The following is a 20,878-nucleotide window of genomic DNA, read 5'->3' as shown; positions in this document are numbered from 1 at the left end:
CTTTTTTCTGTCCATTTTAAGCGGCTTCTTAAGCGGATGTTTTGGGTTTTTTGCAAGTCACAAGGGAGACAGCCAATAATTCTGTATTAAAACATAACCAAAGAAATAGCGCCGCTCGTATTGTGCATTGTTCAATTGCGATTTTAAAAGACGCTGGTTAAAAAACCCCAAACACCTGTTCAAAGTCTGCTTCTTCTGCAACATTTCAGAAGGAAGGGCCAGTAGCTCCTCTTTGCCTGCGAATGGCTTGAGCCGTTCTACGAAGAGCAGGCCTTCCTTCCCAGTAAAGGAGAAACTCAGCCTGGTTAGTTTGCGTGGATTTGTTGCTGGGGCGCCTACCCCGCACATGAAGGCCTTCACCAATCAGGAACCGAAAGTGTATAGAGAACAGCTGAAGCCGCCTCCTCTTGAAGCTAGAGAGGCCGAGCAACCATGGCGGCGTCGGCAGGGGCGACCTCGGGCTCCGTGTGGTGTTGCCTGCGCTGGGCTTGCTGTGGAGAAGGCAGCGCCGGGCACATCCCTCTCAAGGAGATGCCGTCGGTGCTGCTGGACACGCAACAGATGGGTAAGGGCAGCCGCTCTCGCAGGATTGGCGCGCAGGGATAAATCCCCCTAGAAACTGCACCGTTAAAGAACTCGAAACGCGCCCTGTTCGTTTCCAAATCTACATTGAACTTGTGCCGTTAACGAAACAATACGTTCAAATTTCAGTTTCTATGTTTGTAAAATTTTAAATTGGAAAAGTGTAAATTTTCCATGCTTCTGTTCCCCCCCCCGTCAAAGAAGGCTTGTTTTGCGCTAGGAAAAAAATGAGTAAAAGGTGGTAGTATCTCTTTAATTTACTGTTTTAATAAATGATTTCAAAGTGCATTCTTACATATACGGTACCAAGGAAACTACAAATCTGTTATATATATTTTATCGTGATTATACTGATGCACTCTACTTTGGCTAAAGTTGTTTACGAGTTAACCTTAGAAATGTGAACAAAATATTCGTTAACAAAATTGATCTATACGATTAATATGGAGGCAGCACCTAGTCTTCTTCCTCTTCCCTATTTAAATATGTGGCTTTCACATGTTATTTAAGAACAGATTCAAAATGAAACTGCCAATTTTTAATCCCCTAAATCTGTGAAAGACCAATACTTAGAAAATTGACTATAGTTCTGATGTTTGTTCCTTAAAATTGTAAAATGGGCAGAACATGTGAAGAGAAATTATGAGGTTGAAGTACGTACATTTGGGAGACTTTATAGCAAGGAAAACTGGTGGGTAAGTGGGAACACGATGGATTTTCTGTCTTTTGTGGTCCCTTCCTCTTATTCTATATGAAATCACTCTGGAGCTCAACAGTGGAGGTCAGGAGTCATCAGTATGCAGGTGACACACAGTTGTATACAGTATCTCAAACTGGGCCAAACAGAAGATGCAGCTGAGCTGCTATTCCAGTACCCAACTGAGACTTAATTTCTGCAAGATTGAATGGCTTTTGATTTGGAGACCAACTGACACCAGATTATTTCATATTAGATTTTGGATGGGATTAACACCTTTATTCTGAACTGTTTCATAATTTTGAAGGTCTACTTAGACTCACAGCTCCTGCTTAGAGGCATCTGTGGCCAAGCAGTCTTTTGCACAAGTTCATCTGGTGTTACTTCCATTCCTGAAAAAAAAGGTGCAGTTCATAGTCACCAGAATGCTTTGGTTACCCTACACCAGGGGTCGGCAACCTAAAAAAGAAAAAGAGCCACTGGGAACCGGTTCCATCACAAATTAAAAAAAGAGGGAGCCGCGTGCGTGTGTCCATGCACGCGCATGCGCAAAAAGGTTTTTTGCGCATGCGCGGACGCACGCGGCTGCCATTTTTTTAAAAATGAGATGGAACCGGTTCCCGGTTGCCCGATGGCGACGGCCCGTCTGCAAAGCTGCCGCTTTCGGCAGCTTTGCAGACGGGCCGTGGCAGCTTCCTCAAAGAGCGGCGCCCCTGCCCATTCCGAGAGGTGCGCGCGCACCTCTCCGAACGACCGGAGGTGCGCGCGTACCTCCGCGCGAATGGGCAGCGGTGCCGCTCTTTCAGGAAGCCCGCCGCGGCCCGTCTGTGAAGCTGCCGAAAGCGGCAGCTTAGCAGACGGGCCGCGGCAGCTTCCGCAAAGAGCGGCGCCCCTGCCCATTCCGAGAGGTGCGCGCGCACCTCTCCGAACGACCGGAGGTGCGCGCGCACCTCCCCAAACCTTTGGGGAGGTGCGCGCGTACCTCCGTGCGAAGGGGCAGCGGCGCCGCTCTTTGCGGAAGCTGCCGCGGCCCGTCTGCTAAGCTGCCGCTTTCGGCAGCTTCACAGACGGGCCGCGGCAGCTTCCTCAAAGAGCGGCACCGCTGCCCATTCGCGCGGAGGTACGCGCGCACCTCTCCAAAGGTTTGGGGAGGTGCGCGCGCACCTCCGCCCATTCGGGGAGGTGCGCGTGCACCTCTCCAAACGGGCGGTGCCACTCTCCATTTGGAGAGGTGCGCGCGCACCGCTGCCCGTTGGAAGAGGTGCGCGCGCACCGGGCGGCTGGGAGCCGCAAGAGACGGCTCAAAGAGCCGCATGTGGCTCCGGAGCCGCAGGTTGCCGACCTGTGCCCTACACAGACTATTATCATGTATTGTCTACATGGGGCTGGCCTTGAAGACTGTTCAAAAGATACAGCAAGTCCAGAATAAAATGACTTCAGTAATTATGGGTACACCTTGTTTTATCTGGATAACACCACTATTTTGAGACCTACAAAAGTTATTGTTGGATTCTAGGTGTGATTCAAGGTGCTGGTGATGACCTTTAAGGTTCATATACAGCCGTATTTCCCCATCTAAAGCAAAAATACATTGAAACCAAAATGTTTTAAAGTCCTTTTCAGAAAGAATAAGATAGTTGGAAAATATTACTGTAGAATGTGCTAGCATCCTTTTTAGTTAATTGCATTGATTCTTGGTTAAATTGTTTTTATGTGCAAAATATATTTTTTCAAAAGTCTGTTTGAAAAAGTTGAAATTTTGCCCTTTCTTTCTAAATGCATATTGGAAACAGATGCTTTGTCATCCTTGCCTTGCATTTTCTAGAAAAAGAAATTATACAACCTTTTGTTCAGTTAACATGTAATGAATTTCATTGGTCCTGAGAAGAATGGATTTCACATGGTTGCTTTGTTATTGCCTCTGATATATACTACTGGGGGGGGAAATGGAGTTTTTGTGTCAAAAACACAAACAGCTGACTGGTCAGTGGGGCATAGGAAGAGAGCCTGCTGATCTGCCTGCATGCTCTCTTAGGTTCCACTCCCACCCTCTTGTCATGTGAATGGAATGCCTGCTTTTGAAACAACGTATTTACCCAAGTTCCCTTGGACAAGGGGTTAAACCCTCCAACTCTGCATGCAATATTACTTCGCCACACATTCTGTAGAGTGCTATAGGTTTTCTGTTAAAAAAAACATTGGCAGGTGGGACAAGGTATAGAGATGAAAAACAAATAAAATTTGTTACAGTTCCTTGGCAATGAATTTCACTGAAGTCAGTGTGGATTGTCTGCATAAAAATTGTAAGTCTTCAACATAGTTTAAAGTGTTTTTTGCTTGTTGATATTTTATATTCTGCAGGAACAGATGTCGTCGTCGTTAAAAACGGACGACGAGTATGCGGTACAGGGGGTTGCTTAGCTAATGCTCCTTTGCATCAGAACAAGAGCTATTTTGAGTTTAAAATCCAATCTACAGGTCAGTAAAAAAGTAGCTTTTTCAAGAATTAATTTCGTGTTACTCGTATAGAATCAAAATATCTGTAATGGAGATATATAATAAATACTATGAATAGTGTTGTAATGGCTGTTTGAAGATTTCTAATCCTCACATAACTTAATAAGTAGAACCATAATGAAAGTATATCTTCATTCACTTATTGCTGTTTTTCAATGATCATTCAGTTAGGAAAAGTTCAGCTATATAATTGCATATGCAAATTTCAGCTGTTATAATTATCAGCTTTCATTTATGAATGTTTTCTCACAGCAATGAAATATTAAGGTTCATTATCTTCATTGGAGACAATTTAAAATTGCTTCTTAGTGTGGCAAAGGAGAAAACTTGGACTTATTTTCCCTGTTTTTTATCTTATGATTATACCATTCCATTTTTTTTGCCTCTACTGTGATTTCAGGAATCTGGGGTGTTGGAGTTGCAACTCAGAAAGTCAACTTGAATCAAATTCCTCTTGGAAATGATGTGAATAGTCTAGTTCTGAGAAATGATGGGACTCTTTACTACAACAATGAAGAAAAAAACAGATTGCCAGCAAATAGTCTGCCACAGGAGGGTGATGTTGTGGTGAGTTTTGATTTTTTTTCATTATCAAAGTACCTGAAAAGAATGTGGCCTATTGCTGAAATCTCATACCAGCAATTGCTCCATATCAAAACATACCTTTATATGTCTTTTTATGTCTGGTTTGGTTAAAACATTAGCTTACAAAAAATTTAACACGCATGTGTTTGAAAAACTGGCAACATGCATCTGTACTGAAACAGGCGAAGTATTTACAGTATACTAAAGTCATTCCCTTTTCACTGAAATATAATTCTAATAAAAGATAAGAGGCAAAAATTGTAGAAAAATATTAGTTCAACACAGCACAGCATTGACAAAAACATTTTAGTAGCAGAGTTTAAACATTACAAGCAGTACTTTACTTACAGATTACATTCCAAGAGGCTGTTCACAAGTCCATTTTATTTGTAAATCCAAGTGTACATTAACCTCCTCTTGACTTCTGAGACCTTCTAGACTGGAGTTGCAGACAGGTTTGTTTATATTGGCAAAAGTTCGTAAGTAATGCCTGTATTGCTTAATAGGTATTATATTGCTAAGCACATTGGTTTGTGCTTAAATTGTAAGCCGCCCTGAGTCTTCGGAAAAGGGCGGGATATAAATGGGATTAAAATAAAATAAATATAATGTGGATCAGGCACAGGTTGTCTTATATTGTTCCTAAATAAATAAACCTTCATATTGCATGTTTCATCGAAACTCATCAATAGATAACATTTGTTTTGATCAAATTGTAAAATATTTTTGTCTGAAGCATCATTGTCAATGTTTAGTTTCTTAGGATAGGTTTAAAATGGTAAAATCAATAATATAGATAGAATTTTTGTTACTTTCTAGACATCTACCTAAGAATCCGATAAGGATTTTATTAACTCTCCTCATTTTATGGTCCTTCCTGCTTCCATGGATTCCAATAATAAGTAAAGAACCTCTGTCAAATTAGTTGTTAGTTCTTCTTTCTCATATATTTTTGCTTTGTTTATAAAAACAAAACCATGACCAAATGTTTTTTTGTAAATATTTTCTGTAATTAGCTAATATTCTAATCAATTTAAATACACAGGTGCTTCTTCCTCTGTCACATTCAGAAGCAGTGATATATATATGGCTGAATTTGATTTTCAGTACTCGGATAAAGTATCATTATTCTTGCTTCTATTATGCCTTCCATTTCCGCTTGGAAGGCTTTTTGTGTTCTACATTTGGATCCTGTTAAATTCTTTCTCTGTATTTTTTTCAGACTAAGTATTTTAAATTTCAAGGTATAACTAATTGAGTTTTCAGAGTCCTTATAATTGCAAATTTCAGGATGATGTAGTCACTGTTTTTTAGTGTTCCTGCCAGTTGTAGCTCTGTGTTTGGAATTTTGACAGCATAGTATGGTAGGGAAACAGACTGACTTCCAAAATAGGGAATTGTAGTCACCTACATTTTTTGCCCATCTAAGTGTGATTTAGCAGTTTATGTGGAGCATTGTTAGAAATCCAAAGTAGGGTTGAAGTTGTGATGTTTTGCTTCAAGAGTATCCTTCTTAATGTTTCCTTATGTCTTGATAGTACAGGGCAAGAGTTTTCTATTTCTTAATCTTTCTTGACTGCTTAGTATTTGTTATTGTGATAATTTTAATTGTATTGTTTTCTGAGACTAGCATTGCTTCAAATGGCAGCGAATAATTTCATATTGTGGGGAAAAAGGAGGAAAAAGGAGTATTGTGTACATTTAAAGTTACTTATAAAGGCAGGATAAAAATGTGTTAAATATCTGCCTAAAATGTTCAGAATAAAATGTATGAATGTATGTATGTATACATGTGTAGGTATGTATGTGTATATTTGTGTATATTCAATTGTGTATATCCAATTAAAACAAAAAGGATGAACGTTTATATATAAAATTCATATCTGTCTTACAGGGAATTACATATGACCATGTAGAACTAAATGTTTATTTAAATGGAAAAAATATGCACTGTCCAGCCTCAGGAATCAGAGGAACAGTCTTCCCTGCGGTCTATGGTAAGGAGACATTCTTACAATCTAGTTTAGTGAGTGAAATGTTACACTTGACCTGGGTTCAGCTACCTACTCATTCAAAAACTGAATTGGGTAATTGGGCTAAATTGTCATCTTTACCACTCTATTCCCTGTTAACTACTACCTCTAGTGAATACTTCTTATCTGCCTGTTAAATTTCTGTATGTCACTTATTTCAGCATAAAAGCCTAAAAATGTAAAAGATATAGCTGTGTCACTGACAATGCAGCAGAAAAGTCACGGTTAGTAAACTGCTTACTTATCATAGATTGCTAAATGATTCTGTGTCTTAACAGCTAAAAAAACACCTATAAAAGAATACAGCTGATCAGTAGAACATCATAACAAAACAAAACCAAAACAGATCAAACCAAAATCAAAGGGGCTCCATAATCAGCCTGTCCCCAAGGCCTGTGGAAACAATCTGAATAACACAAAGGGGTGGGGGGGAGCAGAAAAACTTCTGTGGGGAGATCATTTCAGAGGGCAGGAATTGCAATGTCTCTGCAACATACTTCATCTGATAGAAAGCCTGAACACCCAATGAGGCTTGCAGTAATAAAGAGCATTTGAATGTGATACATATGTCTTCTCTTTTTTTTCCCCTTACAGTTGATGATAGTGCCATTTTGGATTGTCAGTTCAGCGATTTCTGTCATGCTCCTCCTGCAGGTTTTGAAAAGATACTCTTTGAACAGCAGATTTTCTGAAGGTTCCTGCTGCAGATTGATTAACTAGCACTTTTTACAACCCATTCTTTCAAACTTCACATTATTCCCAGAATATTAATGTTGCATTTGATTAGTCTGTTTAATGTTTGGGAAAATATCAATTTATCTGGAAACTTATGTTGCTGGTTTAGATTTACCTACTGTTTGTGATATGGATAATATTTGTATTTGATGAAAAGGGATAAAGCTGACAGTATTTAGTGACCATGGACTCTTAAGAATGCTATATAATATGCTATACATATTACAGTAAAATGGTTTTGTAAATGTCGCATTTCCATAATATAGCAGAGTCTAATGGTTATTCAACAATGTTTCTCCAATATATATAGTAATTAGAGAAAGTAATTACAAGTATTTTGAGGATAACAACAATGAAAACATTGATACCTGTTATACTTTTTAAGCACTGGGGTTCTGATGTTTATTCCTGAGTATTTGTGTTAAAATTAGAATAAATTGCTGACTGTTAAAAGCCAGTCTGCTGATCTATTGTACAAAAGCTGTCAATGGAACAAAGTAGTACTGAATAGCCTGTTGCTTGTTGTGATAAAACTTTATTTTTTAAATTCTTTATTACATTTTTGGAGTTCTCCAAAAATATAAAATGTACAGACTGCTCTTCTATTCATTTTTATGGTTATTTTAAATTGCTTTTCTTGTGCACTGAGAAAATATGTACAGCATTCTTGTACATCCAGAACTATGAAACCTGCTGTAAGGAAATTGCTATATCAGAATTATAAGCCTTTGTCCTTGTATTTTGTTGAGAGGTAAGGAGTGGAAATAACTTTGAGATTCTGTTGTCACATTTCATACATTTAACTATACCATGGCAAATAAGTGAAAAAGTGATTTGCTCTATTTTGTTATATAGGCTTTGTAGTCTTAAGAGATTGAAGGAATGTGCATTCTTGATAATATACTAATGTTAGAAAAACTTACCTATTACCTTTATTATTCCTCAGGGAGGTGTCCTTTTTCAGGTCTTGTAGGAAATTCTTTTCCAACAGCCAGTTACAAATACACATATGAATTCAGTTAGTGCTATTGGCAAATATTCTGGAACTCCAAAATCCACGCTTGGAAAGATATGTATAAAATGCTTACTATGCTACTATAAAGTCATGCATTTAACCCAATTTACTACAGTTACCAAAATTTCTGGGAACTGTGTCAACAAGGGATAAAACGGGTAATAGTAGCAAACAGTATGTATGCCTAGGTATATTTTAGCTACAGTTGCCCATTTGACCCTCTTAAAATTAAAGATAGATTATTCTAGCTCTAACCCTTATCTTAACGTATGTGTAAAGAACATCTCTTTTGGTTATTATAGGGCATTTGAAAAGATGAAAAAGGTGTACTTGAGAAAATAAATCTAAAGTAGTTTTAGAACTGAATTTGATTTAAAATACATTCCCAAATTTTAATATATGCTATCCTGTATAATTTTATTTTATGCTCTTTTCCTTCTCCTCTTAAAAGCATCTGTTTGGCTGCAGCAGAGATAGTATATTTTATTTATAACATTAAATATGAATTTAATCTCTACCGTTTTAATATTTTGACCTCTAGTCTAGTTTTTGTTCAACCATGTTTACTCTTGTGCTCTTCAAACACTACGTAAATATGAATATGATCCTCAAGTCAAAACAGATCTTCCTCCATTATGTTACTGAAAGTCTGATTTGGGATTTAACCTATTCTGTATCTTCTGTATCTTCAATAGCATATTTATTGAACATTTCATATATTATCTGTCAATATTAAAGTTTTTACAAACCACCCATCACATTTTCTGAATGTAGGTTTTCAAAATAAATTGTTGCTTATGTACTCTCTAATAAAATGAGCTTAAAAAGTCTGTAGAACTGCTAAAGCCTTTGATTGTGTGGATCACAAGAAACTGTGGCAAGTTCTTAAAGAGATGGGTGTACCAGACCATCTTATTTGTCTCTTGAGAAACCTATATGCGGGTCAAGAAGCAACAGTGAGAACTGGACACGGAACCACTGATTGGTTCAAAATTGGGAAAGGAGTCCGACAAGGCTGTATACTGTTGCCCTGCCTATTTAACTTATATGCAGAGCACATCATGAGAAAGGCAGGGCTAGATGAATCAAAAGTTGGAATTAAGATTGCCGGGACAAATATCAACAACTTAAGATATGCAGATGATACCACTCTAATGGCAGAAAGTGAAGAAGAACTAAAGAGCCTCTTGTTGCAGGTGAAGAAGGAGAGTGCAAAAGTTGGGTTGAAACTTAACATTAAGAAAACCAAGATCATGGCATCTGGCCCTCTCAATTCCTGGCAAACAGATGGGGAAGAAATGGAGATAGTGACAGATTTTATTTTCCTGTGTTCCAAGATCACTGCAGATGGGGACTGTAGCCAAGAAATTAAAAGACGCTTGCTCCTCGGGAGGAAAGCCATGGCAAATCTAGACAGCACACTAAAAAGCAGAGACATCACCCTGCCAACAAAAGTGCGTATAGTCAAGGCTATGGTCTTCCCAGTTGCAATGTATGGCTGTGAAAGTTGGACCATAAGAAAGGCTGAGCGCCAAAGAATTGAGGCCTTTGAACTATGGTGCTGGAGAAGACTCCTGCAAGTCCCTTGGACTGCAAGGCGATCAACCCTGACTGCTCTTTAGAAGGCCAGATCCTGAAGCTAAAACTCAAATACTTTGGCCACCTAATGAGAAGGAAGGACTCACTGGAGAAGAGCCTAATGCTGGGAAAGGTTGAGGGCAAGAGAAGAAGGGGACGACAGAGAATGAGGTGGCTGGATGGAGTCACTGAAGCAGTAGGCGTGAGCTTAAATGGACTCCAGAAGATGGTAGAGGACAGGAAGGCCTGGAGGAACATTGTACATGGGGTCGCAATGGGTCAGACACGACTTCGCAGCTAACAACAACATTAGCCTAAAAGAACAGCAATCATTAAAATGTAATTTTCCTTCAAAGAACCTTACACATCTTTGGTGTAGTTTTCTATATCTCTTACTGCCATCCCATGGCTATGTGAGTGGTGGCTATACAGATGAGGGAGCCTTGTTTTTGTGTAGAATAGTTGAACATCTGAAAAAATTACAGATTTTGATGGACCACCTCTCCCCAGGTATCTCTACTGACCTTACCTAATTTGGCAGAATGAACTGGTCCCATCAAGAATGTCATCTTAAGGGCGCCCAGGAAGAGAATGGTCCCATAGGTTGATTGCTCTTTTATCTTGGTAGTTGATTATTACTTTTTGTGTTTTTAACTGCTGTTAGTCACCCATACTTACTGTTTTGAGATGGGCAGTTATATAAATTAAAATATATTTTAAACTGTTTGAAGTGCAGCATTTTAAGATAGTAATTTTATTCAGTGACAAATATCTCTTAGCAGGACTTTGAAAGCGTTGATATTAAATCATGCAAAGAAGAAAGAAAAATCACACTTTGAGGATACTAATATCACTGCCATTAAATCAACAGACTTGCTTCTGATCAAACTTGGAGATATTTTTTTTACCTTGCATTCCATCTGTCGTTTATCTGTTTATTCTCCACTAACTCATAAAGCCAACTGCGGGCTTTGTTAGAAAATACTTGCGTGATATTAACTATCCATTGGAATTTCTGCATTTCATATACCAGCTAGGACCAACAATTGGAAAACTTCTAGAATTTCAGAAATCCCTCAGGATCTACCAGTTTCCAAGGATGAATTGTCCTAACTCATCCTCCATTTGTACAAAGTATTAAAATCTAACTTGCAGTAAAAAAAAATGGTCTTACAATGGTATTTGGGTCAGAGCAAATTTTTGCATTTTCCTGTTTTATTGCAAACATCAGAACCATAATAAGTCCGCCAGTTGTATCTCAGAGATGGTTGTCGTATTGGGCAGCCTCACGCCAGAGCATGAAGGATGAATTTATCCACCTTGTGGTTGTTCTCAAGGTAGGTTTTGAAATGATCAGACGGCTGTTGACCCATGGGATTCTTTAACAGGCTTCCTAATATTGCCAGGTACCCCAATATGTGGGGCAAAGACTAATTCAATTTCCAGCAGGAAGCTCTACTGAATGTTCATGAAAAAAAAAAAACAAGTCTTACAAATTTTGTAGGTGAGCACAGTATTACTTGCAGTGAGCGTTTAACTGTTGCTTTATATGGCAAGTTTAACAAGAAACGTCAACTATGTTTGTTTAAGCCAGTTTCTTCAATAAGAGAAAATTCGTTGGATTCCTACCTGGCGACAAATGATTGCCCTTGACTTCTAAGACATAATGACTAGATCAGCGTTTCCCAACCTTAGGAACTTGAAGATGCGTGGACTTCAACTCCCAGAATTCCCCAGCCAGCTATGCTGGCTGGGGAATTCTGGGAGTTGAAGTCCACGCATCTTCAAGTTCCTAAGGTTGGGAAACGCTGGACTAGATTCACCAAGGCCACATATTTGCTTCGCACTCTGGGCAAACGCATCCTTTCGGCTGATCCCAAAAGCCCACCGCCCGTCCCTTTACGGTGGCTGTTCGCTAAGCAATTCCCAGGGATTAGCGGACTTCAGCCGGGTTCGGGGAAAACTGAGCAACCACTTTTCCTTCGGCTTCTACTTTCCCGCTCATTCCGGCTGCCCCCAACCCTCGACGTCTGTGCCGCACGTGGGCAGCTGTCATTTCCGCTCCGAAAAGCCCGTGGAAATGCCTTCAACCCTACCGCCAAGGCAGCCTCAATCTCCTCCCCACCCACCGGAGCTTCGGATTACTCTCTGCTCCTGCCACAGTCCTGCCGGCTGGGCGCATGCGCCGTCCTCCGCCGTTTCCCGTTTGTTTCGTCACTGAGCGTCTGTCCGCTCGTTCCGCCTCTCCTCCTCCCTCCCTCCCTCCCCCTCCGCCGCCCCTTTCGCGCGCGCGCGCTGTCGTCGCTGCTTCAGCCCTAGAGCCGCTGCTGCTGCCGTCGCCGCCGTCGTCATGGCTGACAACGCCGCCGCCGCCGGCCTGGAGAACCACCGCTTCAAGAGCTTCAAGAATAAGGGCCGCGACGTGGAGGTCTGTGCCGGCCTGGGACGGTCCCTTTCCGTCTGCTGGGGGAGTGGCCGGGTTTTACTTTCTCAGCCCGCGGGAGGCGGGTAGCTCTGCGCCCGGTGGTGGGACCGGGTAGGCGGACGCGCCGACACACGTACCGCCTCCGCCATCTGCTGCTGGGCCTGGCCTGGTTCCCTCTTACCCACCTCGGCCGGGCCGGCATGGGGGAATGCAGCCCTCAAGGGGGCGGGGTTTTTTTTTATCAGGTCCCCTTTGTGATTCGGCTCTTTCCCCAGACTTGAAAGGGAGCCTGAGCTTTGACCGGGCTCGCTTTGGATTGTTGGTCCAGGACAGGGGTCGGCAACCTCGGCTCTTTTATGACTCGTGGACTTCAACTCCCAGAATTCCTGAGCCAGCTATGCTGGCTCAGGAATTCTGGGAGTTGAAGTCCACGAGTCATAAAAGAGCCGAGGTTGCCGACCCCTGGTCCAGGAGATCCAATAATCATGCCGGCGTGGCGAGAGGATGATTCGTCCCATCATCAGTCTGGCTCGCCTTCTGGTAGTGGGGAAGCAGGTCGTAATCTTTCTTCTGATCCTTCACCAAGGACGCTGCAAATGTGGGACTTGGCCGCTCTTCTTTGTCCTTTATCATCCCCCCCCCCAGAATAGTGTGTACTCGGTGGATTCCGACCAAGATACTCGGGAGAGCTCTGACAGCCTATTTCTGTCGCTTCTTTAGCTTCCTTATTTAATGAGGCTTTGGGAAGAGATTTACAATGTCTCTCTGCTTTCGTAATTACTTCTGATGCACCCTACTAGAAATCTCCGCGGAATTCCTATTAAGTTTGCTCCAGTGTATTGCAGCTTTGGATACGTGTATATAGTCCGCAGAATTGGTTTGGGGCATTGCTTATTTTTTGAACAAAACTTAATTTTAACCCCCTAAACCAGGGGTAGGCAACCTCGGCTCTTTTATGACTCGTGGACTTCAACTCCCAGAATTCCTGAGCCAGCTGTGCTGGCTCAGGAATTCTGGGAGTTGAAGTCCACGAGTCATAAAAGAGCCGAGGTTGCCTACCCCTGCCCTAAACAAATGCTTAATTCGAGGTATGAGTCACAGAACACCATTTTACGTTGGTGATATCACTTGCCCCTTCACAAAAGTAAGCCTTTGTAATTTTACCTGGTAGCAGTGTCTCACAACTACAAATGTAAGAAGGAAGAATAAAATTCAAGTTCTCCATGAGTTCAATTTTCTGAGACTATATTCAGATTTAAAGATAGGAAGTGATGAGAATAGCTTGAGGAATATGGAATATGGTAATATAATCTTGGGCTGAGTTGTTTGGTTTTGACTTAGTTTAGGCACAAATAACCGTAGGTTATAGCTTAATATAGTAGCTGGTCAATTTTAAAAATTAGGATGAAACTAACCATGGCAGGAGCATTATGTACACTGCCTTGAGTTGTGCAGGTACAGGTAGGATATAAATCTAATAATAAATGTAAGAGACTATATTTTTTAATTATAGCTGATTTGTTAGGCTTTATAGCTCTGCCATACAGTAGTGTATGGCAGTACACCTGGAATCCATACAATTCAGTTCTTTTTTTACACAAGCGTAATACATATTTTTGATTTTATACTTCATCTTACAAACTAGCTGCCTTGGAGATCATTCACCCAATCCTTCAGAGATAATTATTTGCAAGGTCTCCGGTTAGTAGATATTTCTCATACTTATCAATTCTGAATCTCCCTGATTTGGAAATTATGGGTTCCTATAATAGTTAATGATTTTAGTATCAAAATAAGTAATTACATGTTTCAGAGATCAGAATACCCCTTTCCTTTCATTATTTGGTAACTTCAGATGTAATATTGGTTGATCAGTATTTTTTCTTGGGCTCTGATAACCATATGTAAAGTTTTTATTTTTTTTAGTTAGAGTTGTGGTGGCTAACTAATCAAACCTTTAAAGAAATTATTGCATTTTCATTAAAAAGGAAGCAAAATTCTGTTTCATACTGATATGTGTTGCTCGCGCGCACACACACACACACACACACACACACACACACACACATATATATATATATATATATATATATATATATATATATATATATATATATATATATATATATATAAAATGTATTGTATTTTCTTAATCAGGAGGTGAGTGAGGAACCCTTGCAGGGGCGTGCCGAGGAATTTAGTCAACATCTGTCGGACAAAATCGCTCGGATTCGGACCAGTTTGGACTCCGACTGGGCAGTATCGGACGATCAGGACACGAGCGGTCTTGTCAATGTTACCTGGGAGGAGTTCGATCCTGTAACTCCGGAGGAAGTGGACAGGATCATGGGGAGGCTGAGCTCCACCACATGTTTATTGGACCCGTGCCCTTCCTGGCTGGTTTATGCAGCCCGGGAGGGGACACGAGGCTGGTTCCAGGCGGTTATATCTGCCTCTTTGAGTGAGGGTAGTTTTCCCGCCGCCTTGAAAGAGGCGGTGGTGAGACCTCTCCTCAAGAAGCCTGCCTTGGACCCGGCTGTGTTGAATAACTTTCGTCCGGTCTCCAACCTTCGCTTTCTTGCGAAGGTTGTTGAGAGTGTGGTGGCGCATCAGCTCCCTCTGGTCCTGGATGAAGCGGATTATCTAGACCCGTACCAATCGGGCTTCAGGCCCGGGTACAGCACGGAGACGGCATTGGTCGAGCTGGTGAATGATCTCTGGAGGGCTCGGGACAAGGGATATTCCTCTGTCCTAGTCCTATTAGACCTCTCAGCGGCTTTCGATACCATCGACCATGGTATCCTGCTGCGGCGTCTCAGGGGATTGGGAGTGGGAGGCACGGTTCTTCAGTGGTTCTCCTCCTATCTCCTGGGACGCTCGCAGTCGGTGTTGGCAGGGGGGCAGAGGTCGACCGCGAGGCCTCTCGTTTGTGGAGTCCCTCAGGGGTCGGTCCTCTCGCCTCTCCTGTTCAACATCTACATGAAACCGCTGGGTGAGATCATTCGTGGTTTTGGAGTTGGGTATCATCAGTATGCTGATGATACCCAACTTTTCATTTCGACCCCAAACCACCCCAGTGATGCCCTCGACGTGATGTCCCGGTGCCTGGAGGCGGTCCGGGTCTGGATGGGGAGGAACAGGCTTCGACTCAACCCTGACAAGACTGAGTGGCTGTGTGTACCGGCATCTCGGGATATTCAGGATATCCCACCCCTCACTATGGGGGGTGAGTCATTACCTCCTGTAGATAGGGCTCGCAACTTGGGAGTCCTCCTAGATTCACAGCTCTCCTTAGAAGACCATATTGTAGCTGTGACTAGGGGGGCCTTCGCCCAGGTTCGCCTGGTGCGCCAGTTGCGGCCCTATCTAGACCGGGATGCCTTACGTACGGTCACTCATGCGCTCGTGACCTCTCGTCTTGATTACTGCAACGCTCTCTACATGGGGCTACCCTTGAAGACCACTCGGAGGCTCCAACTGGTACAGAATGCAGCCGCGAGAGTTGTATTGGGAGTTTCCCGATACTCCCATGTCACATCTTTGCTCCGCGAGCTGCATTGGCTACCAGTTGTCTTCCGGGTGAGGTTCAAGGTGTTGGTAATGCCCTACAAAGCCCTTCATGGCATGGGTCCGGAATACCTTGGGGAGCACCTGCAGCCGGCGTCAACTTCCCTCCGCCCAGTACGCTCCCACAGAGAGGGCCTCCTCAGGGTGCCACCGGTCAAAGAATGCCGACTGGTGGCCCCCAGGGGGAGGGCGTTCTCTGTGGGTGCACCGGATTTATGGAACCATCTTCCGGTCGAGCTCCGGATGGCGCCCGTTCTCCGCTCCTTCCGGCGCGATCTTAAAACCCATCTCTTTAAACAAGCTGGCCTGGCCTGATGGGACGGGGTGGGATTTTTATAAATGAACTTCAATTTTAATTTGTATTAATTTATGGGCATTGTTTAATCACGTTTTAATAATTTTTAATTTTTGTATCTAGTTTTTTATGTATTGCCCTGTTCACCGCCCTGAGTCCTCCGGGAGAAGGGCGGTATATAAATTAAATTAATAAATAAATAAAATAAATTATTGTATTTGCAAATACTCTACTGAAATGTGGCATGTTTATATGCTTATATTGTTCACACTGCAAAGGTTAAGAGTATGTTTAGATCCATAGATTTTACCACGTGCATGATTAAATAGTGACATTAAATCCCCATCTATAAAGCCTTTATAACTATGATCTGGAAGTAGAAAACTATATTTCAAGACTATAAAGACTTTATATTTCAGGTGAGAGCTGTAGCCTGACCAGTCAATGGTCCTTTCTTTCCCAAGTCAAATTTCACTAGGACAACTAGATGGTGCTATTCCACTTAATGTTATGTGCTTAAAACATTTATGTCCCCATTTCATTCAAAAAGCTTGACAGCTAACAGTCAAGATAAAAGGAGAAGCTAGAAGTGTTTATCTCCAAAATAGTAGCAGACTGAAGAATATTGGCATAAAAAAGAAAGGTGTATCAGTAATGTTCCTAGTGCTGTAGTGACAGCAGTAAATCATATATCTTCATTGATAGTGTTTCATACTACTTAGGCATTTGGTAAATGCTTTTTTCTTATTGTATCACTCTTGTTTTGTATGATTCAATACTTTGTGGGCTTAAAATGTAAAAATCTTGATTCTTTTAACCCACTGAGATTTCTCCTCTCCCAAGATTTTAATAATATATCAGTGATGAGATTGTAATAGGCAGTCCATGGTAAAAGCCTTGTTGGAGCAGTGGGCTAATGCCTCCTTAAGTAACACCAGCTGCCTGCAATTAGTGCAGGTTTGACTCCCACCAGGCTCAAGGTTGACTCAGCCTTCCATCCTTCCGAGGTAGGCAAAATGAGGACCCAGATTGTTGGGGGCAATAAGCTGACTTTGTAATAATGCCGCTTGTGTGTGTGTGTGTGTGTGTGTGTGAAAGCCCTAACAAGCAGGCATATACATAGAATGAAGGCTACTGCTAAGCTTGTAAGCCGCCCTGAGTCTTCGGAGAAGGGCGGGATATAAATGGAATAAAAAAAAATTAAAAAATAGATCTCTTTAAACTCTAAACCAGTGTTAGGTAATGATGTTAAAGAAAACGGTAACAAGAAAGCCTGAAACAAATCAAATATTGTCTTGGAGGGGGGAAAATGACAGGAAGCATAGAAAATATAGAAATTAATTTCTTATTGCAGTCTGTGCAGAGTGATTTAAATGACATACTGGTAGTTTTCAGTGATGTTCATTATATAAGCACTCTGTTTAATTTAAATAATTATATTTGTTACGGCCACTCATTCCATTAGACCAGACATGTCAAACACAAGGCCCGGGGGCCGGATCCGGCCCGCGAAGTGATTTCATGTGGCCCGCGAAGCCATTCTGGAAACAGTGAGGGAACGGCCCCCTTGGCCCTGGCCCAGAGACCCTCCTTCTGCCAGAGACCCTCAGATCTGTCCCACTCCTGCCCAGGCCCCCATAGGCACCCTTGATGCCAACGATGTAGAGCTGGCCACGCCCACCCAGTAGGCCATACGCACTCTAGCCATGCCCACCCAGTAGGCCACGCCCACCCAGGCCACACCCACCCGGCCCCCTGAAGGCAACCGCAATGCTGATGCGGCCCTCAATGAAATTAAGTTTGACACCCCTGCATTAGACTCTGGGTGGCTTAAAAAATCCAGAAATAATACAAATGATTAAGTACACATAAACGAGCAGAATAAAACCAAAATAATAAACCATACAGATTATGACTGGAGACCACAAACATATCAAGGAAAGTGGATACTATTTGTATTTTGGGAGGTGGGGAACACTGTTCCAGAAGGCAGAGGCAGTGACAGGAGACATACTTCCTTTGCCCCCAATAGCTGGCAACATTTGATAAAGGGGGCCTGAAGTGTACCTGAAGGGCCTTATAGATGATGACTTTCACCTTGAATTGCACCTGGAAGCCTACTGGCAATCCATGCAGCTCATCTAGTGCACTTAGCAATGCATAATATGAAGTGTCTGTTATATACTGTTCACACCACTGTAATTTGTAGCAGCTGTAGCTTCCAAATGATCTTCAAGGGCAGTGTGATATGTAGACCATTGTGATAGTCCAATTGTGAAGAAGATGAGGGCATGAGCAACTATCAGTTGAGAATAGAGCACAGTTGGTATATTTCCAAGCAGGAGTTGCTTGTCCAGGAAGATCTCATAGTTGCAATCTTGAATTGGAAAGTACAACCCCATCCAAGACCAATGATAAAAATATCCCCACCTCAGGGAGATCAAACAGCCATAGCTACAGTCTTGTCAGAATTGAGTCAGTCTATTCTTCCCCGTTTAGATCTGCACAGCCTGCAGATACTGGGTCAGTACATTGACAGCTTCATCTCTGCAAATGTGAGTCCTAATGATGTATGTAAAGGGAATGAAATGAAAAAAATGAATGAAAAAACTCCTAAATGTGTAGTCGTCATTTCATTTGTTTCATAAAGAAGGTTATCCAACATGTGATGTACCATTGTGAAAAAGTAGTCACCTTTTTAGTGCAGTTAAAGCGATAACCAATCCTAGCTGGGTCAATATTTCATTACTGTAAACAATCAGAACTGATTTTGATCAGTCCTGCCCAATCTTTGGTTTCCCTCATCACAGTAAAGTTTACACTGCAGCGTGCCTATTCAGAAGGAATCTTTGAAAACCTCAATAAAATAGTCGTTGATACATAAGACACCAGGAAACGAGTCTCACCTTAGGCATGAAAGCCAACTGGGTGACTTTGAGCCAGTCACACTCTCTCAGCCCAACCAAACTCACAAGGTTGCTGTTGGGAAAATAGGAGGAAGGACTAGTATGTTTGTTTGCTGCCTTGAGTTACTTATAAAAGTAATAAAGGCAAAATTTTAAAAATATCTAATAAGAAAAATATGAAAATATTGGCCTTCTCCCATTTGTCCTTTGTGCTTGGCCTCTGGATCTTTCATTTAACTTCCATACTTAAAATGACTGATTTATTGTCTAGGAATGTGTCCAGTTAAACTTGTCATCTTCATCAGCATATTTTAATTACAATACATTTCTTTGAGTGTTATTATGTAATATAGTTCATTGGCTACATCCACCCTATATACAAGTTTTAACAAACTTAGCAAACTCCTAAAGTTTAGTAAATGTGTTTTCGTTACTTTGGACTTCTGATAATAGTATGTTATTTGGCTCTATTTTATCAATAATATTCTTAATTTTTATTTTTAGACTCCATTTTACTTATTCTGTTTCTCTTATACACATATGATGGAATACTTCTTTTATTTAATATCTTGTCTGTTTCTGACCCCAGGGCTGTGATAAATAAATTTGAAAATGGCATGTTTCAGAAGAGAGGAGAAAATCTGAAGCAAATATAATTCATTATTACCATATTGCAAGTTGGAAGATCCTATCACTTAAAAAAATAAATGGATTATGATAGTTATGAACTGCAGCTTAAGTTCTGCAGTATTGCTGCATTTTTGTGAATATGCTGTATAGGTGCATGTGTAGGTGTGCATGTGTGTATGTATGTGTGTGTGTATGTTTGTGTGTGTATACACACACATACACGTATACATATACATATACATACATACAAGCTGAAATTACAGTTTACAACATTTTCCAGTAGCCTCCCTTCCTTATGTCTGATAGATGGGTTAGGCTGAATACCAACCAGCTTAATATTTTGGAACTGAAATCATAAAACATCTTGAGAGTACCAGTTTCAAGAACGCTAGCCCATTTATTTCCACATTGAGAATTAGGCTGAGAAAATAGTACATAATAATTTCCCAGTATACTTTATTAATGCACCTCTATTGCTAACATTGTTAATCATGAGATGGGTCTGAAGCAGTTTTAATAGCAAATCTATCTTACTTCAGGGTACTTAAATTTCTTCTTTAGACTTCCTGCAGCATCAGATTCAGGACTTACTTGCATGCAGAAGGGTTATGCTCCATTAATTATATACAGACTGATTACACTCTTGAATGTTCAGAAATAATAACAATAGATATATCCTCATGAAGTAAGACGTGTTAAAGCAGAGATTTAGATCCCAATATTTTTGATCCTGACATTTGGTTTTTTGGCTCTTAAAACTTAACCTCAGTTATTACAATAGCAGTGACAAAAATTGTTTTGTATATCACCAAATTGATACAACCTTCCTATTCACAAGATAGAGAGATCAGCAGGTGTGCAGCATCCCTGAAGTTTGCATCTCTACCCTCCCCGCCAAAAATATTATGTAAATCTGTATTCTACTGTGGCTTAATGCATTCAAATTGAGTGCATTCAGCCCCAATAAAATACAGAACAACAGAGCATAAGAACCTATACCATTCCGGACAAATGGTTTGCCAATCTCTTCTTAAAAACCTCCAGTGATGGAGCACCACCTTCTGGTGGCAAGCTGTTCCACTGATTAATTGTTCTCACGATAGGAAATTTCTCCTTAATTCTGGGTTGGATCTCAGTTTGTTAAGCTTTCATCCATTACTTCTTGTCTTGTTCTCAGATGCTTTGAAGAATAGTTTGACCCCTTTCCTCTCTGTGATAGTCCTTCAGATATTGGAAGACTGCTGTCCTGTTACCTACATTCTTTCTCTTCATTAGACTAGACATTCCCAGTTGCCACAACTTCACCATACGGT

The 20,878-nt window shown here is 41.3% G+C and overlaps 2 protein-coding genes across 2 annotated transcripts in view; both read left to right on the top strand.

The window, feature by feature from the left end:
* Positions 1-418: 418 nt before the first annotated feature.
* SPRYD7 (SPRY domain containing 7) lies at positions 419-8,986 on the top strand. Its single transcript, XM_083348368.1, has 5 exons — positions 419-565; positions 3,641-3,757; positions 4,197-4,363; positions 6,276-6,378; positions 7,009-8,986. The coding sequence occupies exons 1-5, from the start codon at positions 433-435 to the stop codon at positions 7,104-7,106; spliced, it is 618 nt and encodes a 205-aa protein (XP_083204494.1). The 5' UTR covers positions 419-432; the 3' UTR covers positions 7,107-8,986.
* Positions 8,987-12,002: 3,016 nt separating this feature from the next.
* The window catches only part of KPNA3 (karyopherin subunit alpha 3), a 37,893-nt gene continuing 29,017 nt past the window's right edge, over positions 12,003-20,878 (top strand). Inside the window, exon 1 of the mRNA XM_083350666.1 lies at positions 12,003-12,170. Coding sequence (XP_083206792.1) covers positions 12,093-12,170 — 78 coding nt within the window. The 5' untranslated portion in view covers positions 12,003-12,092. The remainder of the gene's footprint in view (positions 12,171-20,878) is intronic.

The sequence above is a fragment of the Vipera ursinii genome (assembly GCF_947247035.1).
Source record: "Vipera ursinii genome assembly, chromosome: 1".
NCBI lineage: Eukaryota > Metazoa > Chordata > Lepidosauria > Squamata > Viperidae > Vipera > Vipera ursinii.
The sequence above is the reverse complement of the archived record's forward strand: the minus strand, read 5'-3'. Positions and strand labels throughout refer to the sequence as shown.